We start from the raw sequence: 27866 nt of genomic DNA on the forward strand, positions 1-27866 counted from the left end.
CTTGTGATATTAACTATTTCATGTTTCTCTTTATCATTAAGACCATAAGTTCTGGAAGGGCAGGAAGGGTGCCCAGCACCATGCCTGCCCCCATTGGAGGCACCTGATGCATGTCTGTCAAATTAATGACTGGATGGGTCAGTAAGGGCTGGGTCCTTTTTTTTATTATTATTTATTTTTGAGAGACAGGAGAGACAGAGAGAGAGGGAGACTGAGGATCCAAAGCACAGAGCCCTATGTGGGGATCAACCCCACCAACCGTGAGATCATGACCTGAGCCAAAGTTGGACACTTAACCCACTGAGCCACCCGGGTGCCCCAGTAATGGCTCAGTCTTTGACTCAATTATACCAACATGTCAGAGGCTACACTTCTTATCCCTGTTAACAGCACATGCATTTTCTCCCTTCCCACAGCTTTTTATGAAGACAAAGGATGAAATGCAGTAATGTTCCTACCACTGTACAAAAAAGCCACACTCGGCCAGGCCAAGATGGTCACAAAGCCCAGGAAGCTGTTGGTGGGTAGGCAGCGCCCCCATGTGATCGCTGGAAATGTTTGTTTTTCTGTCCATCTATAAATGCCCAAATTCTACGAATGATCTGGTTACATGGGCTGTTTGTCCTTCCGGACCAACTGCCTAATACTCTGTGTCCTGAGAGACTGACAGGGTGGCTGGCTTCCTTGTTCTCCTTGCCTTCCGGTGCAGCCAGTGAGGCGCTCCAGGGAGAGATGGAAGGGTGGGATGGGCAGAAGATAGGGTCTTGATTCCCCCTCCCTGAATATGAACTGGATCTAGTGACTCGATCGTAATACACAGAGGGTAGCAGTGGAAGCGATGCCGTGTGACTTCCAACACTAGGTCATAAAAGATACACCTGGCTTTTCTTCTCTTGTTGGATTACTTGCCCTGGGGAGGCCAGCTGCCAAGTCCGGGCATATTCAAGTGGCCCACGTAGGGAGGAATGGAGGCATCACGCCAACAAGCACCGACCAACCAGCCGTGTTGAATGAGCCATCTTGGAAGCAGACCCCCCAGCCCCAGTCAAACATTCAGGTGACTGCAGCCCCATGCTCCTACCTCAGGACCCTTGCACTGGCTGTTTATTCTGCCTACAGTTCTCTTTACCCACCTCCCTTCACCATCTCCCCTCAAATGTCACTTGCTACCCCCTTTCCTGACCCCCCCCTTTACCCATACTCTTACCCCAGTTCATTTTTCACTGTAGCACCTACTGTCTCCCGTCCTATTATATATGTCCTTTTTGTCTGTCTCCTCCACTGGAACGCCAGCTCTAAGAGTGCAGGGATCTCCTTTGTTCGATCCTCAGTGCCTGGACCAGTGCCTGGTGTAGAGTAAGAGCTCCATATCATGGCCATAAGGAGAATCTAACAGATCTTCATGTTGGAACTGGATCAGTCTCCTACCTGCTTCCTGCCTGCTTTCACCAACCCTCTCCTGCTGTGACCTCCCTCTCCACTGGGTAAGTAGTAATAATATCTGATATATAATATGTATATACTGTATATATCTATAACAAGGGAGCCCCTCCATGCCTCCCCACTTCCCTCAGGATAAAATCCCAGGTCCTCTGTGCAGCCTACAGCTGCCCCCCTCACCCTCGCCCTGCCTGAAATTCCACATTCAGTCGCAAAGAATCATGAACTGCTTATATTCACTAATAGTCTCCAGGTGGGGTGCACGGACCCACAATCAAAGCTTTGGAGTTCAAGTAGAAGACGTTAGAACACCTATACTTTTTAATCTCCATTCTTGTTTGTTTGTTTGTTTGTTAAAGAATATCTTTATATAATAGGGGCCCCTGGCTGGCTCGGTTGCTGGAGCATGAGATTCTTGATCTCAGGGTGGAGAGTCCAAGCTCCACCTTGGGTGTGAAGCCTACTTAAAAAAAAAAAAAAAAAAGTTCTGGCCAAGAGGATTCTCAACCTTCCGATTTACAATGCAGATTCCTGGGAACCCCTAAACAGTCGGCTGCTGCCGGACTGCTAAGGACCAGTAACCTGTATTTTTAAGAAGCCTCTTCCCCCATCACCCAGCTACCTGCTGCTTCTTTGGCACCGGCACATAGTAGGTGGCCCGATGACTAGTTTGCCTACCCCATGCCAGGTGCTACTAAGCGCTCTACCTGGGGTCTTCAATCCTGACAAACACATACACCCAGGATGTAGCCACGGTATCAACCCATTTTACAGAGGAGTAAACTGAGGTTCAGAAAGGGGACGTAGCCCCATTAAGAGACTCAGAGCTATTTGGGGACTCAGGTCTTAATGAGCTCCTGATTCCTGAGGGAGGAGTGGAGAGGGTGATCAAGTAGGGGAGCGCGAACTGAGGGGGGACACGGAGATCCAAGGCGGCCTTCCGATGCGGCCCCGCCCCCACGAGGACGTGAAGACGCGGACCCCGCGCAGCGTGGGGACATGTGACCGACTGCAGAGGCCGCGCCGCCTCCACCGCCCGAGGTCCGCGCGCTCCGCTGCAGGGTGCAGACCCCTGGCGCCCGCCTGGGTCTGGGGCGCAAGAGCAGAGGCGGAGCCAGGGCGGAGCCAGAGCGCCCCGTCCACCCCGACAGCCCCCGTAATCGAAAGCGAAAGAGGGGGCCGAGAAGGAAGGGCGGGGCCATCCGGAGGCCCCGCCCCCTGCCCTGCGCGGCTGCTGGACCGACGGGCGCGCCCGGGTAGGGGGCTCCGAGCGCGCAGTGCGGACCCTCGCGGGAACCTGCGCCGCCGCCACCATGTCTCAAGAAGGTGTGGAGGTAGGAGATGGCTACGGCTGGGCCGGGGGCTCGCAGGAGACTCTGGGGAGGGGCCGGGGGCGCGGAGGGGGCTTCGCAATTTCTGGGGACTCCATCCGAAGCCTGGATCTTCGCCCTGGCAGGCATTGGCTCCCCTCGGAAAGGAGAATGACCGCCACATCCCCTAGAGTGAAATGCGGCCTCCTCGAGGGAAAGCGGGGGCTGCAGGGTCAAGGGTCAGGAGCCAGAGGTTACCTGGCCGGCCTTCTCCCTTCACCTGGGACGCTCGCCCCAGTCCGCTCCCTCCCCCAAAGCCCTGTGGGGACTTTGGCTTTTTCCAGGAAATGCCGTAGAGGGATGGCGGGGAAGGGGGGATGGGGGGAGGCCAAAACGAAGGGTCAAGTTCAGGCTGGGAGAAGGATGCCTAGAGATGGGGGAGGGGCGATCGCTCCTCTCCTTACCCGATCGGAACCCCCCTGTGCCCACCCCAGCTGGAGAAAAGCGTCCGGCGCCTCCAGGAGAAGTTTCATGGGAAGGTATCCTCCAAGAAGGCGGGGACTCTGATGAGGAAATTTGGCAGCGACCACACAGGAGTGGGGCGATCCATCGTGTACGGTGAGCAGGCCGGGGTCCCGGTCCTGGTAGGGGTTGGGAGTGGGGAGCACGCAGAAGACGTGTGGTCTGTGTTAAGGGTAGGAAGAGGTGCTGAGATCATCTCCTGGGGAGGGTCTGTACTGGGGCTCTGGGGACCCTGAAACTCCCACAAGATCCTTCAAGGACGCTTCACTTACACTTACTCTCCCCACCAGGGGTAAAGCAGAGAGATGGACAGGAACTGAGTAATGACTTGGATGCCCAGGTAAACTGCTCCCCTCCCCCTCAAAGGATGGGAAAACTGGGGAGGGGGGACAGAAGGGACCTGGCCTGTCCATGATGGGCCCCTTCTGTGGACCACCAGTCCCCAACTCATGATCCACATTGACTCATTCACCTTTCAGTAATGTGTTAGGCCAGGGAGACTGCAAACTGTAGGCACTCACTACATGATGATATTAAGTAGGGGAGAGAGACATGAAACTAGGCGGTGAAATGAATCGGGATTAATGTCATTATAGAAGACCCCTGGAGATCAGGAACGGCTTCCTGGAAGAGGAAATAGAGTAAGCAAAGGAACACACATTCAGGCTAGGATAAACAGAAGATAGGGAAGGAGAGAGGGGCTGGGGACCCCATGTGATGAATGAATGAATCAATGAAAGGCTTTGAGGCACAGGTGGGACACGGTCACTTTACCCCTTAAATGACTTCGGTGGCACTGTGAATTCCACCTCCTATAGTTGCTAAGGAGTGTTAACATAGTACATATTATATCCTTTACAGTTACACATGTAAAGGGTATGTTAAAAATAATAGGAGGGGCCCCTGGGGGGGGGGGCTGGTTCAGTCACTGGAGCCCGTGACTCTTGATCTCAGGGTCATGAGTTCAAGCCCCACATTGGGTATGGAACCTACTTAAAAATTTAAAATTTAAATTTTTTAAATGAAAAAAAAATAGGAAAGAGCACTGCATAGGACTTCCACATGTGGTCTTGAATTTCATCGCTGTACTGATCCCTTGAGATGGGTCCTATTATTTATCATGTCCATTTTACAGATGAGGAAACTGAGACACAGAGCGACTAGGTCACTTGCCAGGGTCACGGATCAGGCAGGCAGCAACTGGGATTAAAACCCTGGCCACCTAGCATCAGAGCTGGGCTCCGAGATGCCCCTCACTAGGGATGGGGGGGGGCACACTCCCACAGATGGAAGTGATGGAGTCAGGGCTGGAACCTGCATCTCTCTGGATCCAGAGCCCAAGCACTCAGCCTACAGCAGCAGGGACTCAAAGAGGTGACCCATCACAGTGCCAGCAAGCGTGTGGCGTTTAGCAGCAGAAGGGAGCGCGGGGTCCAGGCTTGTTCCGCCGCCATGCTCACTCAGGGTGATCTTGGGCAAGCCCTCTCCCAGCTCGGAGCCTCAGTTTCCTCACCTGAGCAGTGAGGATAGCATGCTCCCCCTCACCCCCCCCCTCCGTCAAGGCTACTGTAAGGATAACTGAGGTCATGCGCCTGACCCTCTACAAGTGGACACTGGGTGGTCAGCACCTCCTGAGTTGACACCCTACTTGTGTGGGGCCAGGACCCTGCCTCCCGATCCAGGAGCCCTGCCCCCAACAAATAATGATAAAAAGAGGTCTGAGCTGCATCCCCAGTTTCTGCCCCTGATGTCTCCACCCAGGACCCCCCAGAAGACATGAAGCAGGACCAGGACATCCAGGTGAGTCCAGGGTATGGGACCGGGGGTGAGGGGGGGCTTACAGGGAGGAGGACATCTCTGGGGGATAGTGGGGGACATCCGTGGACAACAGGGAGAGGCGTTACAGGGGCGGGAGAGGGGACATGTTTGGAGAGGGGAGAGGGCTGACCTGTGTTTATGTTAGTGCGAGAGGCGTGACCACCCCTTGTCCCCCGACCCGCAGGCGGTGGCGACCTCCCTGCTACCACTAACACAAGCCAACCTCCGCATGTTCCAGCGGGCGCAGGAGGACCTCATTCCTGCCGTGGACCGGCAGTTTGCCTGCTCTTCCTGCGACCACGTGTGGTGGCGGCGCGTGCCCCAGCGGAAGGAGGTGAGGACCCTCTCCCCATCCTCAGACTCTGACCCTCTGACCCAAGAATATCAACCCTGGCCCGCAGTCTCGGAGCTCCGCCTCCATCCCAGACCCCACCCCCCACCCCTGAGTTGGACTTCTGAGCCCCTCCCCCACCCCAGAGCCTGTCCCGTGACGCCGCAGTTTAACACCTGCCACAGAAATCAAACCTGACCTCGAAACCACAGCCCCAAGTCTGGCTTCTGAACCCCCTGATCAGCGGTGCGCTTTATGGTAAATGCTCAGCAACCAGGTCGCGCAGGGAGGTGGAGGAGAAGCCCGCATTTGTACTCTTTTCCAATTTCCCGCTGTGGCCAGTGTCACGCCACTGGGGCTCACCTCTGACCGCAAGCCTGCCCCCCCCACTCTGCACACCCAGGTGTCGCGGTGCAGGAAATGCCGAAAGCGCTATGAACCGGTGCCATGTGACAAGATGTGGGGCGTGGCTGAGTTCCATTGCCCGAAGTGTCGGCACAACTTCCGGTGAGGGCGCTGACCCCCACCCCCTTCCAGCCTGCCCCGCCCTCCCCAGCCCTGCCCTGCCCTGCCCTGGTCCCACGCTGGCCCGGGCCTCACCTCTGGACCCTCACGGCCCTGCCCGCCCCCAGGGGCTGGGCACAGATGGGGTCCTCGTCCCCCTGCTACGGATGCGGCTTCCCTGTGTATCCAACACGGATCCTCCCTCCGCGCTGGGACCGGGATGTGGACCGCCGCAGCACCCACACCCACTCCTGCTCGGCCGCCGACTGCTACAACCGGCGAGGTGAGGGCCTGGCACGCCCGCGGGGAGCTCCCCTGGCTCTGGGCGGACTCCGTGACCTTGACTCCAGGGACATCCTCCTCCGGGGCTTTAAGTACCAAGGCGTCTGCCTGCTTCTTCCATGTGCCTCCTAAGGCCCTAGTCCCCAAAGCCACTTAGCTTATCCCATGGCCTCAGCCCCTCCTTTCACATCTTCCGCTCACATCCCCCCCCAATCAGCCTCCAACACCAGACCCCGCCCCTTCTAATATCCATCTCCCATGAGGCTCAGTGGTTTCCCTCATGGCCTCTGCCCTGGTCTCTGTGTTCTCGGCCCCTGTTCTGTCTCCTGTAGTCTCAGGTGATGCCCGGGTCCCTGGGTCTCTTGTGGCTTCAGCCCCTGCGACTTTCATCTCTGAACTTCCTGTAGCTCTGGCCCCGCAGCCGGTAGCCTCAGCCCCTCCCCTCCCGAGCCCCCATGGCTGGAGCGCCTTTGCCCCTAGAGTCTTCCATGGGCCTCCAGCTCCATAACCTCAGAGCCTCTTCCTCCCTAGAGCCCCACGTGCCTGGGACTTCCTGCGCACACCCCAAGAGCCGGAAGCAGAACCACCTACCTAAGGTCTTGCACCCCAGCAACCCCCACATCAGCAGTGGCTCCACTGTGGCCACCTGCCTGAGCCAGGGGGGCCTCCAGGAAGACCTGGACAACCTCATCCTGGAGGACCTGAAGGTGGAGGAGGAGGAGGAAGAGGAGGAGGAGGAAGAGGAGGAGGAGGGCGAGGGTGGGCACGGGGAGTGACCCCGGACAGGTGCAGATGCAAACTGGACACGGTCTGTGGATGTTTTGTGTTGTTATAAAATATGAGCTCAAACTGAGATCTAAATGCCCTTGGGGAGCCATTTGGGTCTGCGACATTGGCAGGGGGATTCCTGGGTCCCCCGGTCAGGGCCCTGGGGAGCAGATTCACAACAGGAAAGTGTGGGGGACGTGGCCCATGCTAAGTCACAAAGCAGGTGTGGCCAGGACAACTTGCGCTCCTGCTGACAAACATCCCCTGAGGCCCGGGGGACAGACGGTCACAGCCTCAGGGGCCGGATCAGCATGGCTGCCTTCTTGAGAGAGTAAGCCCCACCACGAAACTCAGCCCAGTAGACACCATCTTGGTAGCGGCTGCGGTAATGGCCACCACGGTGCCACACGCCATTGAGGTTGGAGTGGGCACAGGCATGGTACCACCAGCCTCCCCGCTGGTACAGGGCACAGTTACCTGAGGAGAGAGAAAATCCATGTTCTCTTACCAGAATAAAAGTCTCTACTAGCATCTCACTAGTGCAAGGCTTTTGCCAAGCATCCCCTGGCCCTTCCCACTCTTACTAAACACAACCCTGATCCTCTCTCCTCATTAGATTAAGAGCCCTGTCTCCTACTTTCTTTTCTAGAATAATAACTTTAATTCCTTCCCTGTCTCTCTACCAAAGTACAAGTCACACTGTTTCCACCCTTTCTGAAAACTAGAAGCTCTGCCTTTATCGGGGGGAGAAAAATCTTCCCTACTTCTTTTCTAGAATAAGACTCCTAGCTCTCCTTGCCTTTCACCAGAAGAGGGGGAAGCAACTGCCTCATCAAAGAAGGAATCTAGGCTCTCTATCCCCTCACCAGAATAAAAGTCCTCTCTTTTCTCTTGCTTACCCTGGTCCTTAGCAGAGGGAGGTCTCACTCCACTCTGCATTCTTTGCATTCCCTCCATAGGAGTACCACCTCCCCTGTCCCCCACCGCCCACCAGAATAAGAGCTCTGCTTACCAGAATAGGAGTCTCGATCCCTATCCACGGTGCTGAAAGGCTTGTCGTTGTGCCAGGAAAGAGAGTCTCCAGCATCTCCATGGTACTGGCCCAGCCGTAGGCGATAGTGGTCGCTCTCAGGCTCCAGGGAGAAGCCATCATAGTGGGCACGTGCACTACGCCCTCCCCAGTCCTCCAGGAGCACCAATAACTCGTGGTCCCCACGGCTGGTCAGCTGATGCACAGGTTCCAGGCCCAGCCAGTATTCTCCATCAGGCTGCCCGAAGCCCACCTGGCCGGACAGGAAAGTCAGGAGGTCGGAAGCAGTCCCCTCCCCAACACAGCCCCGCCCTTGCCCACCCACGCCCACCTTGTAGTGCTGCCAGGTGGTGAAGAAGTTGACGGAGCCGTCTTGCCGCCTTTGGATCACTGTCCAGCCTCCGCCCTCCAGCTGCTGCTCGCACCACGCTGATACCACATGCCGGCCCAGTCGCAGCTCATACACACCGCTCTGCCTGTGGCCTGACCGGTGGGCCTCTGCGCAATCCTGCCATGGGCCTGTGGGTACAGAGACGTGGGGAAGTCACAGCCTGGACCGACCAACCCCTTCTTGATAGACGGATCTGCATTCTCATCTCATCCCCTCACCAGAATAACAGTCCTGCCTCTCCCATTCCCTGACCCAAATAAGAGCCCCAATACCCATTTCCTTACCTGAGTTAAGACTCTGGTTCATTCTTTTCTCACTTAGCAAATGTGGTGCCTGGAGTACTGAAATCCTGGTTCTAAAACCTCACCAGACTAGAAGTCCTGAACAGGACGCTGTGAGCAAGCTTAAATTCTTACCAATAAGCAGTCCTAAGTTCCCTGCCTTCTCACCAAAAGAAAAGCCCTTCCTTTCCTATTTTCATACCATAGTAAAGATTTTGGTCTTTATCAGGAGGAGAGCCATGGCTCCTTGTTGCATCACCAGAATAAAAGCATCATTTCTTCCAGTTCCCTTACCATGAAAGAAATCAGCCATTAAAATCCTGGCTCCTATTTCCTTCTCTTCACACTGCACTGGGAATTCCCTAGCCTCTCACATCCCCAACATTCTTGCCTTCATCTTACCTGTTGGCTTGGTGGGGACAGCAGGGTGCCCTGCGGGCACGGGAGAAGCCAAGGGCCGTTGCTGTCTCAGGGTCTGGTCTCTCTGGGGCTCCGGAGCTGGGTCTAGCCTCCTGCTGGTGTCATTAATGCCACCCACCAGACTGACAGGAACCACAGGCACCAGGGGTGGGGGCAGGACCTGGGGTGACCAAGAGACTCAGATGTGATCGCACCAGCCTTCCATTGAAAAGACCCTGGGCCCCTAAATCTCCCAACACCCGGATGGGTGGATCAGGCAGGGGCATGTCCCAGCCCTAGAATGGATACTTCCCAAAGCCTAACTCTAGCTGTCAGGAGCAGCGCTGGGCTTAAATTCCTGCTCTGATGTTCACAGCTTAATTTATCTGACTCTGACTCTCCTTTTCTGTAAAGCAGCGATGATACAAGTACCTCCAACAACGAGTATTAGTTTACTGAATCCTCCCAACAGCCCTCTAAGGAATGGGTTGTAACGGAGCAGCACTCTTATTCAAAATTAGGGCCAGCCATGCTCCAGAATTAAAAATAATATAACAGAAGTTAGAACAGTAACACAAAGTCTATATTTATATCACATAACACCACCAATAACATGGGTTCTTGGCCTTTACATAATAATATGCTTGATTACAGGCACTATGAATATTTACGTTGAGTGGATAAGTAGAGATTTTAAGTAGCCACCGGTCGCATTCTGACCCAGATGAGCTGTGGAAGGAGAAACAGGAATCTGGTATTTGGAGCTTTTCGGATTTCAAAACTGCGTTTCAGAGACCATGCGTGAGGTTGCAAGAGCCCCATCTTACAGCTGATGCACACAGGAAGTGACTACGATTCCTGGCGATCTTAAAGGTTACCTGCTGCTGCCCGCCCGTGCCCCCCGGGCACAGGCGCTCCAGGCGGGCGATGAGGCCACTCTGCTGGGTGACCAGCTGTGCCAGCTCCCGGAACTTGACATCCAGCTGGTGAAAGCGGGCGGCGGCGCGCTGCGCCTCGGCTGACACGTTGAGCACGCGCTCCCCAAGCAGCGCCAGCAGGGCAGCGGGCTCCGCCCCCGGCCCCGGCCCCGCCCCCGGCCCCGCCTCGTGCTGCAGCTGCGCGCGCAACTGGCCCAGGCGCGCGCTCAGGCCGCGGCTCTCTTTGCGCAGCGCGCGCACCTCGCCCGCCACGGCGCCGTCGGCCGCCGCCAGCCGCTGAAGTTCGCGCAGCAGCTCCTCGTGGCGGCCCACGCGCATGCGCAGCGCTGCCACCTCGCTGGCGTTCACGGCCTCCGCGGCCGGGCGCGCGGCAGACGGCCCGCTCCAGCACACCGCGCCCGTGAACTTCTGCTGCGGCAGCACGAAGGTGTAGGTGCAGCGCGGGGCGCCCGCCCGCGCCCATGTCGCGCCCAGCAGGAGCAGCAGCTGCAACGTGCGCAGCTGAGGCGCCGACATGGCCGACCTGAAGGCAGAGGACGAACAGGAAGGAGGGGAGTCCCGGGAGCCTAGCCTGGGCCCCCAGCACTCGTTTGGGCCAAAGGGCGTTGCTCCAGGTTCCCCCCCCCACCCCCGCCACAGGTTCGCCTCCCCACCAGCCCCTCCCACCTACACTCCCCTCCCTCCCAGGCAGAGAAGCCCCAGTGGGATCCCACCCTCTCCACCCAGTGGCCTCTCCACTGCGTCCCAGGCGCCCTGCGGGACAGCATGTCAGGCATTCATTCATTGAGTGCTTGCTGTGCGCCAGCCTCGGCTGTAGGGACTAGGCTGTAGGGACTACGGTATGGAACAAAACACAAACTTCCTGCCCTGATGGGCAAGAAACAAAATAAAGAAGCTACAGGGATTGCTAGAGCGTACTGGCCCGTGTTAAGGTAACAGTAAACCAGCAGAGACATGTGGGGGATCTGGGCCCTGGCAATTTGAAAGGAGGGAAGACTTCCTGGAGGAGGTAAGGGAGGAAGTAATGAGGATATCTGGGGAAGAACAGCATCCCTGGCAGGGGGAACAGCAAATGCAAAAGCCCTGAGGCTAGACTGTGCCTGATGTATTAAAGGAACTTACTGGGAGGCTGGAGCAGAGGGAGGCTGGAGCGGAAGCAGAACGGTGAAAGGGGGTGAGGTGGGGTGAGAGAGAAAGTCTCACTAGCTGAGTCTAGTAGCAGACACCCCATCTCCCAAAACCCGGGAGTCCTCCCTGTCTCCTCTTCACAACAGATCCAACTTATCAGCCAGGCCTGTCAGCTCTTCTGTTTAGACCCTGAATTCCTCCGCGTTCCCCCATCCTCACCCCCCAGCTCGAGACACCATCTGGACTTCATTACAGCAGCTGCCCCCCAGGTCTCCAGCTGTCCGTCATCAGCCTCCCACAGCTGCCAAAGAATCAGGTCATGTCTCTCCTTTTCCTAGAGAACTCTTTGTGGCTCCCAGCTCAACCGGAGCAAAAGTCTAAGTCCTCCTGTGTCCCCACAAGGCCCTGCACCCTCTTCCCGTCCCCTCCCTGCCCTCCTCTCCCTCCCACTCACCCCTCACTCACTGTGTTCCAGGCACACTGGCCTCCTTGCAGCTCCTCAAACACACTGGGCACAGTCCCTGCCTCAGGGCCTTTGCACTTGCCCTTTCCTCAGTCTGGAACATTCTTCCCGGAATTTTAACATGGCTCCCTCTCTCTCCTTATTCAGGTCTTAGCTCAGATGTCCCCTCCTCAGAAGCCCTCCCTGACAACCCCCATTTAGCGCTGCTCCTCCTGGGCACTCCCCAGCACAGTCCCAGTTTGTCATTTTAGCATGTGTCACTGTCTGGAATCGCCTCGCTTGTTCGCCATTGTTTACGATCTGAATTCCTCCACCAAAGCATCAGCTCCCAGAGGCCAAGCCTGGGTTTTGTTCCGTGCCTGGTGCCCCACGCTCACATGCCCCAGCTCTGTTGTGCCCTCCCGCGTGCTCCCCGGCTCACACACGTGAGCTCCCCTGAGTATTGGAGGCCACAGACTGTGGCCACCTCCCTGACGCCCATTGCCTTCTTTCTTGGGGTTCACCCACTCGCAGCCTCTCAGGTGAGGACATAAGTGCCTCTCGCATGCACTTGCCAGTGCTCAGGACATGTCTGCCGTGTCCACGCATCACCCCCCTTCCCCCCATCCCAGGTTCCACTGTTACTGATGCCACACAGTCACGTGCCGCCAGGTCTTCACTGCCACGCATATCACCTTGTTCACACATTCAGCAAACACTCCTTTAGTGCCTGTTGTGTGCCAAGAGCTGTTCTAGGCCCCCTGGGGTGGGGGTGGGGGGGACACAGGCCATGACCAACACAGATAAAATCCCTGTCCTCAGGAAGCTGACATCCTGGCTGGGAAAACAGGTGGGAGGGTAGGTCAGAGGGTGATAAGTTTTTAGAAGAACATTCAAGTGGGGATGGAGGTAGGGGATCCTGGGATGAGAGGCCATTTTTTTTAAAGATTTTTATTTATTTTGAGAGAGAGCACATGCGCACCGGCAGGGGAGGTGCAGAGAGAGAGAGAGAGAGGATTCCAGGCAGGTCCCGCGGTGTCCGTGCAGAGCCCGACGAGGGGCTCAATCCCATGAACTGTGAGATCGTGACCTGAGCCGAAATCAAGAGGTGGAAGCTCAATTGACTAAGCCACCCAGGTGCCCAGAGGGGCCATTTTATTAATTTTTAAAAATGTTTTATTTATTTCTGAGACAGAGACAGCGTGAACAGGGGAGGGTCAGAGAGAGACACAGAATCTGAAACAGGCTCCAGGCTCTGAGCTAGCTGTCAGCACAGAGCCTGACGCGGGGCTCGAACCCACGAACCGTGAGATCATGACCTGAGCCGAAGTCGGACACTCAACCGACTGAGCCCCCCAGGCGCAGAGGGGCCATTTTAAACAGAGGGGTCAGAACTCACTAAGATGACACTTGAGCAAAAACCTGAAGGGAGGGAGAAGGGTAAGAGCATTCCAGGCACAGGGAATAGCAAGTGTAAGGGCCCTGAGCTAGAGGCTTTGATGTGCCCAAGGAGTAGCAGGGAGGCCGGGTCAGACTGGAACAGAGCAAGCGAGGGGGAGAGCAGAGGAAGTGTGCAGGGCCTCGCGGGCCTCATGACGACTTGGGCTTTCACTCTGACTGAGGTGGGAGCCCCAGGGGGTTCTGAGCTGGAGAAAAGCATATCTGCTATCATATATGCACCCCAACCCGGAGCTCTCCTTGCCCCCTCCTCGACAACACCAGGCCCCCCACGACAGGGACGGACCACACCCCTTGGAGCCGGACTATGTAACATCCACCGCCTTCCGGGGGCTCAATCTGGGGCGAGAAGGAGGCCCCAGGAAGCCCAGGTCTCCAAACAGGTAAAATCAGCCTCTACCTGCCCTCCTGCGTTCTCACCTCTCAGGACCAAGACCCCGAGTCCGGCAAGGCTGACGGCAGACACGAAGTCCCGGGAGGAGCTGAGGGTCCAAGAGGAGCCTCTGGGCGAGGAAGGGGAGAGGCCGGTGGGAGAGCAGGAGGGAGGAGGCTTGGTAACCACCCCTGTCCCCCAGAGCCTGGAACCAGAGCCGTGGTGCTGGGTCCAGGAGCTCGAACTGTAAATATTTATCATTTCTCGCATGAGAACTGAGGCAGAATTGCCAGACACCCCTGCCCAGGCCGGCAGGGCCCGATAACACAGGTCAGTGCTCCGGATGTTCCTCCCGCAGCAGAGCACAGAGCGTGGGAGGTTGCAGGCCCCAGGAAGCTGGGGGGGGGGGTCACAGACACACCCCAGAGAGAGACAGCACCAAACACCAGCACCTGCTGTGCCAGCCGGCCGTGACTCTATAAACACCACACCTTCTATCTCGTTTAGTCTTCACGACCTGAGCCGGTTTGTAGCCTTATTCTACAGCAGGGAACACTGAGGCTGAGGGAGGGTGAGTGATTTGCCTGCAGCCACACAGCCGGGGAAAGGTGGATCTCAGCCCGGGTAAGTTGGCTCCAGCGTTCACACGCATAGGCCCCGCCCCTCGCACACACTGTGTACCCACAACAGGGCAGAAATCAAGACACACAGATACCCGATGAGACATGCAGACCGCGGCACGGAGCCGCAGAGAGAAAGACAGAATCTGTGCGCGTGTCTGCGGATTTGCCCGACACACACACACACACACACACACACACACACACACACCACGACTTAAAGAAAAATACCCTGTGGGCAGAGTGGGGTCTCACACTGGCAAGCACAGAGGTGCCAACCAGGTAGGTGGTGAAACCCCGGTACCCACCCACCTGCCCCCCGCAGGGGACGTGCTCCCATTTGTCTCCCACACACACTGTCACATCCTCAGGTCAGATCACGCAGGGACAAAAACAGGAAGGAGTAACCACGCAGTCATTTCTCAGAGGTACAAAGGGACTCACATAGAGCTCCCCCACCCCGAGCCCGGTCTGGGGTCTCCCACCTGCACAAAGGCCTCACTGACCTGCAGACACACTCTCAGGGAGCAGCCTCCTTCGCCCGGTTCCTACCGTCCTGAACTCGTAACCCGAGTGGACTCCCGGGCTGGAAGAGGAAATGGTCGTCCCAGATCTGAGAGAGGCTGCCAGGCTGGGCTCCAGGCCTGGGCTGGGCCCCCCAACACTGGGCCTCTTGGCCCCCCACCCGCAGCCCCCTCCAGCTTCCTCCACTGGCAGCAGGGAAGAAACCTCATAAGTCACAGAGAGGGACTGACAGATGGGAGAGAGAGTCCAAGAGACAGAGAACGGGAGAGACATGGGAGGAGATGGACAGAGACAGGGGGAGTCTGGAAGAGGGATGAGGAGAGAGAGATGGGGGTAGAGACATAGGAGAGATGGAAACTTGAAGGCAATGAAAGAGACAATTGATGGCAGAGACAAAGTTTGGGCAGAGGGAGACAGAGATAGGAAGAAGACAGGGATGGGGAGGGGAAGACGGAGTGGGGAAGAGGGGAGAGAATTGGAAGAGACAGGAGACAGGAGGCAAATTGGAAGAGACAGGGAGGGGAGGCAGATGAGGGAGGGGAAGCAGATGGGGGAAGGAAACCTATGGGACAGGAAAAGAGACGTTGGGGGCGTCCCTTTTCCCCACCCCAAGGTTCTGGGGAAGAAGCCAGAGGCCTGAGGCCAAGACTGGGGCTTTGAGTGGAAACTGGGAGGGGGTGAGTTATTCACAAAGCGCCCGCCTTGCCCTAAGTTTCCAGAAGGTGATGTGGAGTTTCCAACTCTCTGCCGCAGACAGGGCCCCCGGGGAAGGCAGCTGGCCTTCAGGAGCTGGGGGCCCACATCCCTAACTGCTATGCTCTCTCCATTTCTCTGGTTGTTCCCTAGGTCTCTGGTGCCTTTGTGCCAAGCATTGTGCATCATCTTTCTTAATTAGTGGGTCAGAGGAGAAATGATTACCATCCCCACTTTGGGATACTTCTAGGAGCCTCGGAGTGGATAAAATGGCTCTCAAGATCGCCCAGCTGGTGTAAATGAGCCGAGGTAGGATTCGAACCCACAACTCGTGTCTCCGAAGCCCGCGCCCCTTCACTGAGACGCTAGCCCCGCCCGGTTTCCACAGAAACAAGCACCAGGTGTCTCCATAGCAATCCCTCCGTGGATTGCTCCTTGCCGCCACCTGATGCGCATGCCTGCTTGGTGACGTCACCGCGCAGTTCCGCCTCACGTGGGCGCCTCCCCGGCGCCGGAAGTGAGCGGCGCGGCGCCGGAAGCACCCGGCATAAGGGTCCTAGCGGAGGAGTCGGCGGCATGGGGCAGTCCGGGCGGGTGAGGCGCGGCGGCCTGGGGCCGCGGGCAGGGCGGGCAGGGCGGGCGGGCGGGCGGGGGGCCGGCGGGGTCCCCGCGGAGGCCGTGGCGCTGACCGCTCGCCTTTCGCCCCCCGCAGTCCAAGCACCAGAAGCGCGCGCGCGCCCAGGCGCAGCTCCGCAACCTCGAGGCCTATGCCGCGCAGCCGCACTCGTTCGTGTTCGCGCGCGGCCGCGCGGGTCGCGGCGTCCGGCAGCTCAGCCTGGACCTTCGTCGGGTCATGGAGCCCCTCACCGCCACCCGCCTGCAGGTCTGCACCTCCCACCCCGCCTCCCTCAGCCCTGGGCTCCGTCCTCGCGGCTACGGAGGGGGCTCCAAACTCAGAACCGCGCGAGCCTTCAGGCTCCCTGGCTGGGGAAAGGGACCCTTCTGGGGAGCATCGTCTCTGCCTCTTCGGATTTCGTGGGGCAGCTGCGAGGGCGCGCAGGTGCACCCGCTTTGGCCGGATGCCTAAGGCTGATGGTTAAGAAGGGCCTCGAGTCAGCAAAGCCAGGGTGGAAACTTGGGTTCTCCCAGAGGCCGAGAGGAAGGTAATTAGCTTCGCAGGGCCCGGGAAGTAAGAGACCAGTTTAAGTCTGGGTAGTTCTAGAGGTCAAGAACATTCCACTCCCTTGTTTCTTTGTGCGACAGTTTAAAATGCAAAAAAAGGGCCAAAGAGCTTTAGCTTATGGTTCTTGCTCAAGAAGGGGATATTTATGATCTTTCCATTTTGTTTCTGTAATTCCCAGATACGAAAGAAAAACACCCTGAAGGATTGTGTGGCAGTGGCTGGGCCGCTTGGGGTCACACACTTCCTGATTTTGAGTAAAACGGAGACAAACATCTACTTTGTGAGTGAACGCACGCATCCCTCCTCTTCCCCAGCCCTCCTCCTCCGCCAGCTCTCAGGATGAACCCATATGCCTCTGAGTTGCCATGATTCTGGCTTCAAAGTAAACGCTCTGAAGAGACGGGGAGAAGGTTCCCACGCCCTGCTCGCTAGCTGGATACCGTGGCTCTGACCAGTTTTGTTTTTTTTTTCCCCCCTGCAGAAGCTGATGCGCCTCCCAGGAGGCCCCACCTTGACCTTCCGGATCAATAAGGTAAGGATCGGAGGTAGGAGGGCTGTGTTGGGTAGAGGATGGATTCAGGGGTGGTGCCGACCATGTGTGGCGGCCAGGCACCCACTCCTCTCCCCCTCCCCCCCTGCAGTACACACTAGTGCGCGACGTGGTGTCCTCCTTGCGCCGACACCGCATGCACGAGCAGCAGTTTGCCCACCCGCCCCTGCTGGTGCTCAACAGCTTCGGCCCCTATGGCATGCAAGTGAAGCTCATGGCCACCATGTTCCAGAACCTGTTCCCCTCCATCAATGTGCACAAGGTGGGCTGGGCCTGATGTGGCAGGGGAGGGTGGACGGGCCACCAGTAGGTACCACACACAAGCCCTTGGGTTGTCTGCTCCGTCTTCGCCTCCCAGGGCCGAGGCCAAGCACTCCGGCTCCTCAGGTCAAATCTCGTTCAGGAGTTCGTGACTCTGGGGTAAGGGACTTCCTCATGAGCTTCCTTACTTTCTGGAAGGGAGAAAATGATCCTGATGGCCGTTTATTTCTTGGGTGGGAATTGAGTATTAGCCTGAGCAGCGTGCCAGGTAAACAGAACTCCAGTTTACAGATGGAGAGACAGACTGACAAAGGGGAAGTTGTTAGCGGGAGGTTAGACACGGGCAGGATTGGGTGTTTTGTTTTTTGTTGTTTTAATTTTTAAATGTTTGCTTGTTTTTGAGAGAGAGAAATAATGCAAGCAGGGGAGGGGCTGGGAGGGAGGGAGACCCAGAATCCGAAGCAGGCTCCAGGCTCTAAGCTGTCAGCACAGAGCCTGACGCGGGCCTTGAAATCACAGACTGGGAGATCATGACCTGAGCCGAAGTCGGACACTTAACTGACTGAGCCACCCAAGTGCCCCAGGACTGGTGTTTTTTTTTTTGTTTTGTTTTTTAAAGTTGTTTGGCCCCAGAGCCCCAGCTGCTAGTCCCCGGCACCAACAGGTCTCAACTAGGCCTGTTAGATGATCATCAGGGAGCCTGGTGTGGATGGCCTTGGAACCAGGAACTCTAGCCAGCCAGCCGCCGGTCCGTCAGCCCCCACAGTGCCGGCGGCGCCCCACACCCTGGCTGGGAGATTGCCGGAGCAGGGCTAGGGCTTGCTGTGGCTCCAGCACACGGGGACGCCTGTGGGCAGTTGACACGCCGCTGTGCCCTCACTTCTCCCTTCCAGGTGAACCTAAACACCATCAAGCGCTGCCTTCTCATCAACTACAATCCTGACTCCCAGGAGCTAGATTTCCGTCATTAGTGAGTACTCTCATGGAGGGGGTAGGGGAGAGGCACGGCTTCCGTGTGCGGCTGATGACCACGCTCCTGCTGAGGCTCTGTGATTGCTCAGTTTCAAAGTAAACGCCCTGACGCACTGCGGAAAGGCGGGGTGGGGGGGCAGAGCTGACCTGCAGTCTCAGGGTTCCTAACCCGCCTTCTCACACCCTGGCTCTTGCAGTAGCATCAAAGTCGTTCCTGTGGGCGCGAGTCGTGGAATGAAGAAGCTTCTACAGGAGAAGTTCCCCAACATGAGCCGTCTACAAGACATCAGCGAGCTGCTAGCCACGTGAGAAGGCCACTGGGTGGGGAAACCGCTGCCCCGCTGGAGCCCCTGGAGCTATCCCGGGAGCCTGGGATCCCCTGCTGACGCGTGTGTCTCTGCCCAGGGGCGCTGGGCTGTCCGAGAGTGAGGCAGAGCCCGATGGGGAGCACAACATCACCGAGCTGCCCCAGGCCGTCGCGGGCCGCGGCAACATGCGGGCCCAGCAGAGCGCTGTGCGGCTCACGGAGGTGAGGCCCGGCCCAGGGTGGGCCCGGTGGCACAAGTGAATTCCTCGGGCAGCCCCCAGCCCCGAGGAAGAACCAACCCCCCCCCCCCCCCGTGTCCCTGCAGATTGGGCCTCGGATGACGCTGCAGCTCATCAAAATCCAGGAGGGTGTTGGGGAGGGGAACGTGCTGTTCCACAGTTTCGGTGAGAATGGGGCTGGGAGCCCAGGGCCCTCAGCGGTGGGTGGCGAGGTGCACCGACACACCTGGGTCCGTGACCTGGCTCTTCCCGCTCAGTGCACAAGACCGAGGAGGAGCTACAGGCCATCCTGGCAGCCAAGGAGGAGAAGCTACAGCTCAAGGCCCAGAGGCAGGCCCAGCAGGCCCAGAATGTCCAGCGCAAGCGGGAGCAGCGGGAGGCACACAGGTGTGGCGTGGGCTGCGCGGTGAGGGGGGCTCCCGGGTGCAGGCCACTGCCCTAAATGACGTCTTCCTCCAGGAAGAAGAGCCTGGCAGGCATAAAGCGGGCACGGGCAGAGGCCAGTGGGGATAGTGATGCTGAGGACCCCGGTGCCCCCCCTGAGACGGAGGGTTCTGGCCAGCGAGAGGAAGAGGAGGATGAAGCCGAGTATTTCCGCCAGGCAGTGGGAGAGGAGCCTGATGAGGGTAGGTGACGAGGCTTTGTGCAGCTGGTCACCTTGGGCTTGTCCCTGTGGTGTGATGGCCTTAACATGGTCTCTCCCCACAGACATGTTCCCGAAGGCAGCCAAACAAAGACGGCCTGCTGGGCCCCTGGGCAAGAAGCAGCGAGGAAGGGAGCAGAGGCCAGATCGCAGTGTTGGCCAGAGGCGTCCAAAGGCCAAGGGCAGGCCCCAGCGGGGCCAGGGCCAGCTGGAACGCAGAGGAGCTGCCTGGGAGCACAGGCGAGGTCGAGCACGGCCACCTAAGAAAGCCGTCTGAGGCCAGCCTGGTGCAGTGGATGGAATGCCCCAGATTGGGGCCCAAGCGCCTTTGCCCTGGGTTTCCACCTGGACCTCCAGGTGTAGCCCTCAGTTTCCTTTCATAAAGGAGCGATTCCCCCAACCTCACTCTGGTAAATGCCTGCTTTCCTGTGAGTCTTGAGTCTGTATTTGGAGCGGGGAGAGCTGGAGTTGCGCGGCAGAAAGCCCAGAAAGGCTCCGGCCAGGAGCTTCTGGAACTGGACTGGGTTCTGCCCCAAAGCTAGGTTCTCTCCCGCATCCTGAGCAGTGGACATGCTGGGACTGTGTTACAGGTGAGGGCGATGGGCAGGTTCAGTCTGGTGCCTCGGGCTCCTGGGCCTCTCCCCTGCTTACCCCCCTCCCAGACCCCAGGTACCTGTAAGCCAGTGACTGGCTGCTCCAGAGGGCAAAGTGTGAGGAGGAAGGAAGCCGGGGGTGGAAGCTGGCTGGTGCTGGCTGTGGGCGGAGCTGCCAGCTTTGAGAGAAAGAGGGTGGAGCTGCTGGGAAGGAAGGGGCCACACGGTGCTGGTGCTGGTTCACTTGCACAGACTTGCACGGCTTGTAGCGTACTTTCAGCAGTGGACCCGGACGCAGGGCACGTGGGCCATGACTACCACCACATCAGGTGAGGGTCCTGGCCCCTGCGGCTCAGCCCGGGACTGAGGGCGGGTGTGGCTGGCTCCTAGGAGGTGGACGGGAGGGAGTTAATCACGTCTGGACAGGGACTTCCTCCCAGAGCAGAGCTGGGATGAGGAGGCAGAAGTGTGGTTGGGGAAGCAGGAGTAGGGGAGGAAGGGCCGCTTGCATCTTCCACGGAGCTAGCGGCCAGCCTGCTGGACAGCCTGGGAGCAGGCTGTTTACCCCAAAGCTGAGGCTAAGTTGGGTACAGGAGAGGGAATCCATTCCAGATCCCTGCTCTCATCTACACTGCTGTGTCCCAGGCCTTGTTCTGGGCACTGGGAAGCCAGTGGTGGGGCAGTCCCTGAGAGGTCTTTTGGTTTTTTGGGGCGTTTTCTTAGCAGTGGTCAGATGGAAGCACAGGGTTTGCAGAAATAAAGGGTATGGGGGTGCAGTCATGGTATTACAGGGTCAGAACAGACCTCTCAAAAAAAAAAAAAAGCCTCAGGGCTAGAGACCAAGAAGTGAGCGGGGGCATTGGTGACTCAGGAAAAGAGAATCCGTGCAAAGGCCCTGAGGTGGAACGTGCCCTTAAGGAACAGTCAAAAGCCAGTGTGGGAAGGAAAAAACAAAAGCCAGTGTGAGAAAGACACTAATGAGTCACAGGAAGAGATGAGAGGTTGCAGGTTGAAGGAAAGTTTGCTCCTGGGGCCCCTCCGTGGCAGAGGTGAGCATTACCTTTTCCTCCCCATGAGGAGGGAGCCTCAAAGGGCCCTGAGCCAAAGCCACCAGGCTCAGATGTCCTTGGTGCCCTCTGGAGGCCATGGGGAGAACAGGTTGGAGAAGTGACAGAGGAAAGGTAGAGGCAGCGAGGCTTGATGGATTTTGGGGGGGGGGCGTCTATAGTGGGACAAGGACTACCCTAGACTCCCCCTCCTCCACCCCGAGCTTGGTGGTTCTGGGTGGTCACTGCTGGGTTGTGGTCACGTGAAGGCGGTGACCACCCTGGCTCTGGAGGCTTCCAGACCCGGGACCCAGAACCCAGAGCCACCCTGGTAGGTATCAGCTGACCAGACTCAGCTGCTGACCTTCCTGGGCCGGATTTGCTCCACAAGAAGTTGCTGTGGCTGGCGCCCCCTCCTGGGCATGGGAAGGACCCAGAGAATGCGTGTCCCCAGAGGGCTTGTGCAGCCAGCCACGTAGCAGGAGCTCTGAAGGCGAAGGCGTCAAGAGCCACATGCGGAGGGACGGTGCTCACTTGGTGACGCCATCTGCCCACAGGTGTCACACCCTGCCCAGCCAACTTCTCAGCGGCTGCCAACCGCATCCTCAGCCGTTTCCAGGAAGACTTTCTGTGGCCCGTGCTGGCGGCTGAGTTCCTGGTGGCCACAGCCAGCAACGGCTTCGCCTTATACCGCTTTGGCACCCGGGAGCGGCGCCCGTGGCGCCCGGCCGTGGTCTTCTCGGCGCAGCTGGCCGTCAGCGACCTGCTCTACGCCCTGACGCTGCTGCCGCTGGCCGCCTACCTCTACCCGCCCAAAAACTGGCAGTACGGGGAACTCGCGTGCCGCCTGGAGCGCTTCCTCTTCACCTGCAACTTGCTGGGCAGCGTCCTCTTCATCACCTGCATCAGCCTGAACCGCTACCTGAGCGTCGTCCACCCCTTCTTCACCCGCAGCAGCCTGCATGCCTGGCACGCCTGGGCGGTCAGCGCTGCCGGCTGGGTGTTGGCCGCCCTGCTGGCCGCGCCCACGCTCAGCTTCTCCCGCCTGAAGGGGCCGCAGGAGGAAGGCAACTGCTCCGTGACCAGGCCGGAGGCCTGCACCAAGTGCCTGGGGACAACAGACCACCAGCTCGAGGCCTACAGGGTGTACAGCCTGGTGCTGGCCACCGTGGGCTGCGGCCTGCCGCTGCTGCTCGCCCTGGCGGCGTACGGCGCCCTTGGGTGGGCCGTGCTGCACAGCCACGGCACGACGGCGGCCGAGAAGCTGCGGGTGGCAGTGCTGGTGGCCAGTGGCCTGGCCCTCTACGCCGGCTCCTACGTGCCCTACTCCGTGACGCTGGTGCTCAACGTGTACGCCCGGCAGCGCTGGAGAGCCCGCTGCCCGGACTTTGCGGACTTGGCCGAGGCCAAAGCCGCGCTGGATCAGAGGACCTACGTGAGCCACCAGGTCATGCGGGGCCTCATGCCCTTGGCCATCTGCATCCACCCTCTGCTGTACATGGCGGTGGCACCCAGCCTAGACTGCCGCCTAGGTCCGGGGAGCTGCAGGGAGAGCCAACGCCCTGAGGACCCTGGGAGCTCTGGCCAAGTCCTGCCCCTCAGTGACGCAGGCACCCCCAAAACCTCAGGGCCCTAGGCCCCAGAGCTGATGACCCGGCCTATTTTGAGCCGCTGCCCCCTGCACTGGAATCCAGCAGCAGGATGGGAGGCCAAGAGCACGGAAGGCCACTGGCCCTGAACCACCAACTGGCCCTGAGCCACTGCCGCCTCCGTGCTCTACAGAAAGACCTGACTGGGGACCGGCAAGTGGCCAGGGAGGACAGGCATTTCTGCCCCGAAGCACTGGTTCTGGAGAGGGCTGGCCCCGCTAGCCGCAAAGCAGATGACTAAACAAGGTGAATAAACAAGACAGCATGTGACAACTAGAACCTTTTTATTGCCAAGAGCCCCGTGCTCTGGGAAGCTTCCTTCTGTGGGGTCCTGGGGCCAGGTGACAGTGGGCTTAGTTGGTTGACGGCCTAGAGAGAAACAGAGAGGAGAGAGATGGTGAGGACAGCCTGTGGGGGAGGGGTTCAGACCCCAAGGGGCATCCCAAGCCCCCGTGTTACAACTGGAGCCTCTGTGGCGATGGGGGGTGTGGGGGGGTGAGCAGTGGGGCCTCCTTGAGAACGGAAAGACAGTGACCCGTCCCTCAGAACAAGGTTGGTGGCTTTATGCTGGCACAGGGCCTATGGCCTGAGTGTTAGCTGTGTGTGACAAGGCGCAGGAAGCAGGGTGCGACAGGGTCTTACTTGGCCCACTCGACATTGAGAATGAGGTGGTCGTATCCAAAGCCGGACACCCCAGCGATGGCACGCGCAGCATCCTCACGGCGGTGGAAGCTGATGAAGGCAAAGCCCTGGGGGAGGGGGCAGAGTCAGGGCCACAAACCAGGACAGGCGGCCCCTTCCCCAAACCCCACGGCCACCGGCCCACCTTAGACTGGCCAGTGGTCTTGTCCTTTGCCAAGTAGATGCGAGAGATGGAGCCAAAGGGCCGGAAGAGCTCCTGCAGGTCAGTCTCACGAGTGTCCTCGGACAGGTTGGTGACACGGATAGTGGCGTTGTCGTCGGCTGGACAGGCAAGGAGAGGCGGCCGGTGAGAGAACTGCCCTCCCCAGGCCGCAGCCGAGGGACAATCCCCAGGGACCGGGAGGTTCCCGGCCGCCAGCTCACCTCTGCGGTTGGGCTGCATGGACTCCCCACGGCGGCTGGCCCCGTCCCGCAGGCTCGGGGGCACGTACTTCCCCGTCTTGCTCTGGGCGGCTTGCACGGGCTCCAGCTCTGGAGGCGGACGCAGCCGGGTCAGGCTTCACCCTGGCACAGACGAGGGGCAGGCCGCCCAGGATGCTGGCAGCTCTGGCCCCAAGCCGCGCCAGGCACCGTCTATCAAAGGGCACGTTTCTGGCCGGTCCCTCTGAGGCCCCGTGGACATAAAGGTCATGTCCAGGAAGTCAGGGCGACCTCAGCTGAGGGCTAGAGAAACGCTCAGCTTCCCAACACACGGGAACATGGCAGGGACAGCCCCCAGGTCCCACACACTCCTGGCAAGTGACAAGTGTGCTGCACACACCAAGTCACAGGTGTAGAACTGTCCAGACACGCACGCACAGGGCTATGGCCGCATATGTGACAGACAGACCCGCCACACTCGAGTCCACAACAATCACAGCTGACAAGGCTCAAGCACGTGTGGTGTAGACACACGGGCCTGGAAAGCACTGGTCTGCCGGCTCCGACCAGAGGTGGGCGCCATCGCCCGCGGTCAGAGCACCCCCCAGCCCCGCTCGCTCTCACACAAACCCGGGCCCCAGCCACAGCCTCGCGGTGCTGCTGCTGACGTGGGAGGTCAACTCACGAGGGGAGCAGCCCGTGCCCAGACAGCAGGTGAAGGCCAAGGGCCCTCCCAGAGGTGCACGCGATCCTCCCCACCCCCACCCCCAGGACCACCAAAGCACATCCCCGGGCCCGGGCACCTCCAGGCAGCTTCTCCTTCTCGCCGGTGGACAGGCCCAGCTGCTCAGCCAGCTCCTTCTGCATCGGCCCCAGAGTGTCCTTGTAGGGGCAGCGGGTAGTCCAGTGGTCACCCTTGCAGATGCGGCAGGACACGATCTTCTGGCCCTTGAGCTTGTTCATCGGGTCCTCCTCTTCCTGGCAGTTCAGATCCTGGGTGGGCAGCCAGGGGACACTCAGCGGGATTGTCACACCCCGGCCACCATCATCACGGCCACTGGCCCTGCCCTGTCGCCCCACTCACCTCTTTGCTAGTGATGAACGTCATGGACACGTCGTCACTGACTGTGGTGGTGGCCACGTTGGGCCCTGGTGGGTCAAACTCTGAGTTCCCAAACTTCTTCCAGTTCTGGGCTCAGGGCGGGATAGGGGACAGGTAAGGGCAAGGGTGACCCCTTCCGCTGGCATCCCAGACCCACAGTAGTCCCCGTCAGGGCGTCGGGGCCTTGAACCACATTCTTCACCCTCCCCCAAAGCTCCCCACTCCGGTGACAATGACAGTCCCCGTTTCCTGGTGTGCACCCCTCCTGGCGTGTGCCAGGCCTCAGCCTCATGCCGGCCCCAAGAGGAGGGAAGGACAGCTCTCCGCCCCAAGTTCCAGATGGGAGCCGAGGCCCAGAGGAGGCAGCCGCACAGCTAACCGTTCCTGGGGACCCGTGACCGTAGGCGGCCCAGCTCCCACAGGAAGTGATGCTCAGGAGTATGCGGGCGTCACCCAGAGCATAAGGGGCATTGAGCTAGTTAAACAAGCTAGGCCTCCGCCTCTTCCCCTACAAAATGGGGGCCAAAATGCTCCCCACCTCCCAGGGCTGCTGAGGGGATCAAATGGGAGAACACTTCCTGCAAAGCACTTGGCATGGGGTCTGGCGCGGGGAAGTGCACAGAAAGTTGGGCCAAATGTTACTGCTATGGCGCCGTCCCTAAGCGTGCAGCCCAGCTCATCAGGAACTGCCGTGACCACCTCAGGGGGGGGCTTGGCTCCGTTCCTCCCAGACTCTAACCCCACCCACTCGCACCCTGGATTTTCAGTGCCCCAGGAGGGTCCAAACACCTCCAGCCCTCAGCCGTGCTCCAACATCATGGGTACAAATAGTTAAACCCCGCTTTTAAAAATAAAAGCACCCCTGGGGCGCCTGGGTGGCTTAGTCGGTTAAGCGTCCGACTTTCGCTTAGGTCATGATCTCGCGGTTCGTGGGTTCGGGCCCCGCGTCAGGCTCTGTGCTGACTGCCAGCTCAGAGCATGGAGCCTGTTTCAGTCTGTGACTCCCTCTTTCTCTGACCCTCCCCTGCTCACACTGTCTCTCTCTCTCCTAGAAATAAATAAAACATTAAAAAAAATTTAAAAAATAAATAAATAAAAAAAAATAAAAATAAAAGCACCCCAAAAAAATAGGATTCCTAATTCCTCTGAGCCAGTCCTGGGGGAGCCCCCAAGACAAAAGGGTCTCACCTTCCTCCTCGCAACAGCCTTCGAGGCCTTCCGAGTCTCGATTCTGAAGGTGCGAACAATCTGCGGATGGGAGGCGAGAGGTTCGGACTTGCTGTTTCTCTGAGGCACCTGGAGCCAAACCCCAACCTACCCAACACACACCACCCGTCCCCAGCCTCACCTTGAACTTCTTGCCATCCTCATCTATCTTGTACTCCGTCACTGTCTTGATGTTTCCATTGATGACCTCCTTGGGAGGCGGCAGTGGAGCTGGGACAGAGAAGAGGTGAGGAAAGTGAGCCCGGGGGGAAAATGAGGACCAGGAGGGGATGCGCTGGGGAGAGGCAGCCGCGAATGGAGCGGAGGGCCTCACTCACCTCCCGGCACTAACTCAGGTTCTGGGCTGGTGTCGCCTGTGGCCAGAGGGATCCCTTTGAGGAGCTCGCTGGTGACACATTTGTCTGCGGAAAGGGAGTGTGGGGAGGAGGGGTGAGCTGGAGGAGCGGGAGCTCCGGAGACAGAATGCAGGGCCCTTTGGGGCGCCTGGGTAGCTCAGTTGGTTAAGCGTCCGACTTCGGCTCAGGTCATGATCTCACGGTTCGTGGGTTCCGGCCCCGCATTGGGCTCTGTGCTGACAGCTAGCTCACAGCCTGGAGCCTGTTTCAGATTCTGTGTCTCCCTCTCTCTCTGACCCTCCCCTCTCATGCTCTCTCTCTCAGAAATAAATAAAACATTAAAAAAAGGGGGGGGGCGTTTGGGGGCGGATGCCCACACCAGGGGCCCGTGAAGGCGGGACGCAGGGCTGAGGAGTGACGAAGAATTGCCCTGGGGCAGCCGGGACCGGACGCCGAGCTGGCTGGAGTAATCTCGAGCAAAGGTAAGGACGTAAGCAGGGGCGGCCCATAAAGCTCTCCCGGCGCTCGTATAAACGCGGGAGGCGGGCTGTTACAACTTCCTCCCCGGAGCAGCTACGAGGATTGGGCGGCGGCAGGGGAAGAGGGAAAAGCCACCGATCATCTGGAACTGGCGATAGGCTGGCCCGGAGAGAGGATGGCGCGGGGCAAGGCTGGCCGCGACGGGGCATACGGGATCGAACCGCGGTTTGCAAGGGGGTGGAGCAGGCGGCAGCGACGGGCCTGGGGGGCTGGCTGCGGTGGCCTGGGGCGCCCGGGCACACTCACCATCCTCGCCCTCCTCCTCCACCTGGTCGGCCCAGCTGGGCTTCGAACTGCAAGAAGTGTGCAGAGGGGAGGGCTGGGTCAGCGAGGCCAGGCCCCCGCCGCCTCGACGTACCCAGGCCCCACGATGCTCCCCAGGCCCCCCAGCCCCCCTCCCGGGGTTCGCCCCGCGCCCCTCGACTCACTCAAAATCCCCAGTCGGCATTTCACGAGCTTCTCCACGCAGCCCAATCCCGGGCTAGAGACCGGAAGCGAGGGGAGCGCGAGACTTCCTGTGCCGCCTAGAGCGGCCCGGCCGCAGCGCCCACAGCGCCCTCTGCGGACGGGGGTGGAGGTGCCGGCTGCGTGAGCTGCGGGGCCAGGGCTGAACAGAGATACGTTCCATTTACCTTTGAGCAAAGTTTTAAAAAACGTATTTATAACAATAAAGCTCGCTTGTCGAAAGCTTACTGTGTGCCAGGAACTGTGAGGAGGAAGCCATTTTCGTCCTGCAGCTGAAGAAATCGAGGCTGGTCTTCCTAAGTCTGGGAAGTTTTCCTGATTCCAATGATCAAGATGTCAAGTGGCCCCTCAGCCTCTCTCCCTCCTTTTCCACTTCATTCTCCCTCCTAACATTCTTGGCTCTTTGATATGACCTTTTCCACTTATTTGTTTATTGTCC

The 27866-nt window shown here is 58.8% G+C and overlaps 4 protein-coding genes and 2 non-coding genes across 8 annotated transcripts; 4 read left to right on the top strand and 2 right to left on the bottom strand.

The window, feature by feature from the left end:
* Positions 1-2461: 2461 nt before the first annotated feature.
* SHFL (shiftless antiviral inhibitor of ribosomal frameshifting) lies at positions 2462-7060 on the top strand. Of its 3 annotated transcripts, none has more exons than XM_039251033.1 (8): positions 2462-2774; positions 3245-3368; positions 3563-3612; positions 5034-5072; positions 5329-5424; positions 5699-5928; positions 6054-6208; positions 6739-7060. In XM_039251033.1, exons 1-8 carry the CDS (start codon positions 2754-2756, stop codon positions 6981-6983), a joined length of 960 nt encoding a protein of 319 aa, XP_039106964.1. In that variant the 5' UTR covers positions 2462-2753; the 3' UTR covers positions 6984-7060. The 3 variants fall into 3 exon arrangements, with proteins under 3 accessions (XP_039106964.1, XP_039106963.1, XP_039106965.1); XM_039251032.1 differs by having other exon boundaries at positions 2463-2774; positions 5275-5424; XM_039251034.1 differs by having other exon boundaries at positions 2466-2774; positions 5275-5424; positions 5825-5928.
* On the bottom strand, positions 7019-13506 carry ANGPTL6 (angiopoietin like 6). The gene is made up of 6 exons (XM_039251031.1): positions 13463-13506; positions 9955-10537; positions 9080-9257; positions 8337-8524; positions 7988-8258; positions 7019-7452 (listed from the first exon to the last, which is right to left on the bottom strand). Exons 2-6 carry the CDS (start codon positions 10528-10530, stop codon positions 7262-7264), a joined length of 1404 nt encoding a protein of 467 aa, XP_039106962.1. The 5' UTR covers positions 10531-10537; positions 13463-13506; the 3' UTR covers positions 7019-7261.
* Positions 13507-15790: 2284 nt separating this feature from the next.
* LOC120244440 (suppressor of SWI4 1 homolog) lies at positions 15791-22969 on the top strand. The gene is given in 13 exon segments (XM_039250969.1): positions 15791-15847; positions 15966-16136; positions 16615-16716; positions 16918-16968; positions 17078-17248; positions 18141-18217; positions 18417-18524; positions 18625-18748; positions 18852-18930; positions 19023-19152; positions 19225-19391; positions 19474-19560; positions 21605-22969. Coding segments are annotated over 13 exon segments (2466 nt in total). The 5' UTR covers positions 15791-15829; the 3' UTR covers positions 22786-22969.
* On the top strand, positions 16761-16846 carry LOC120244490. Its single transcript, XR_005531554.1, has one exon. It is a non-coding gene; the product is annotated as a small nucleolar RNA SNORD105 (small nucleolar RNA).
* Positions 18259-18338, top strand: LOC120244491. The gene has a single exon (XR_005531555.1). It is a non-coding gene; the product is annotated as a small nucleolar RNA U105B (small nucleolar RNA).
* Positions 22964-27493, bottom strand: EIF3G (eukaryotic translation initiation factor 3 subunit G). The gene is made up of 11 exons (XM_039250968.1): positions 27391-27493; positions 27209-27255; positions 26405-26488; positions 26209-26297; positions 26049-26108; positions 24843-24947; positions 24562-24751; positions 23762-23869; positions 23523-23659; positions 23339-23445; positions 22964-23065 (listed from the first exon to the last, which is right to left on the bottom strand). Exons 1-11 carry the CDS (start codon positions 27408-27410, stop codon positions 23050-23052), a joined length of 963 nt encoding a protein of 320 aa, XP_039106899.1. The 5' UTR covers positions 27411-27493; the 3' UTR covers positions 22964-23049.
* Positions 27494-27866: the final 373 nt, after the last annotated feature.

This window comes from Hyaena hyaena, unplaced genomic scaffold (assembly GCF_003009895.1).
Source record: "Hyaena hyaena isolate Hyena2069 unplaced genomic scaffold, ASM300989v1 scaffold_392, whole genome shotgun sequence".
In the NCBI taxonomy this organism is placed as follows: Eukaryota; Metazoa; Chordata; class Mammalia; order Carnivora; family Hyaenidae; genus Hyaena; species Hyaena hyaena.

Bases quoted from the DNA above. Each gene is read 5' to 3' on its own strand.
- ANGPTL6 (XM_039251031.1), bottom strand. From the start codon at position 10,530: ATGTCGGCGCCTCAGCTGCGCACGTTGCAGCTGCTGCTCCTGCTGGGC. The intron at 9,258-9,954 runs GTAACCTTTAAG...TGGTCACCCCAG, and splicing joins GCACGGGCGGGCAGCAGCAG to GTCCTGCCCCCACCCCTGGT. The intron at 8,525-9,079 runs GTAAGATGAAGG...CTGTACCCACAG, and splicing joins TGTCCCCACCAAGCCAACAG to GCCCATGGCAGGATTGCGCA.
- EIF3G (XM_039250968.1), bottom strand. From the start codon at position 27,410: ATGCCGACTGGGGATTTTGA. The intron at 27,256-27,390 runs GTGAGTCGAGGG...CACTTCTTGCAG, and splicing joins ATGCCGACTGGGGATTTTGA to TTCGAAGCCCAGCTGGGCCG. The intron at 26,489-27,208 runs GTGAGTGTGCCC...CCCTTTCCGCAG, and splicing joins GGAGGAGGAGGGCGAGGATG to ACAAATGTGTCACCAGCGAG.
- SHFL (XM_039251032.1), top strand. From the start codon at position 2,754: ATGTCTCAAGAAGGTGTGGAG. The intron at 2,775-3,244 runs GTAGGAGATGGC...TGCCCACCCCAG, and splicing joins TGTCTCAAGAAGGTGTGGAG to CTGGAGAAAAGCGTCCGGCG. The intron at 3,369-3,562 runs GTGAGCAGGCCG...TCTCCCCACCAG, and splicing joins GGGGCGATCCATCGTGTACG to GGGTAAAGCAGAGAGATGGA.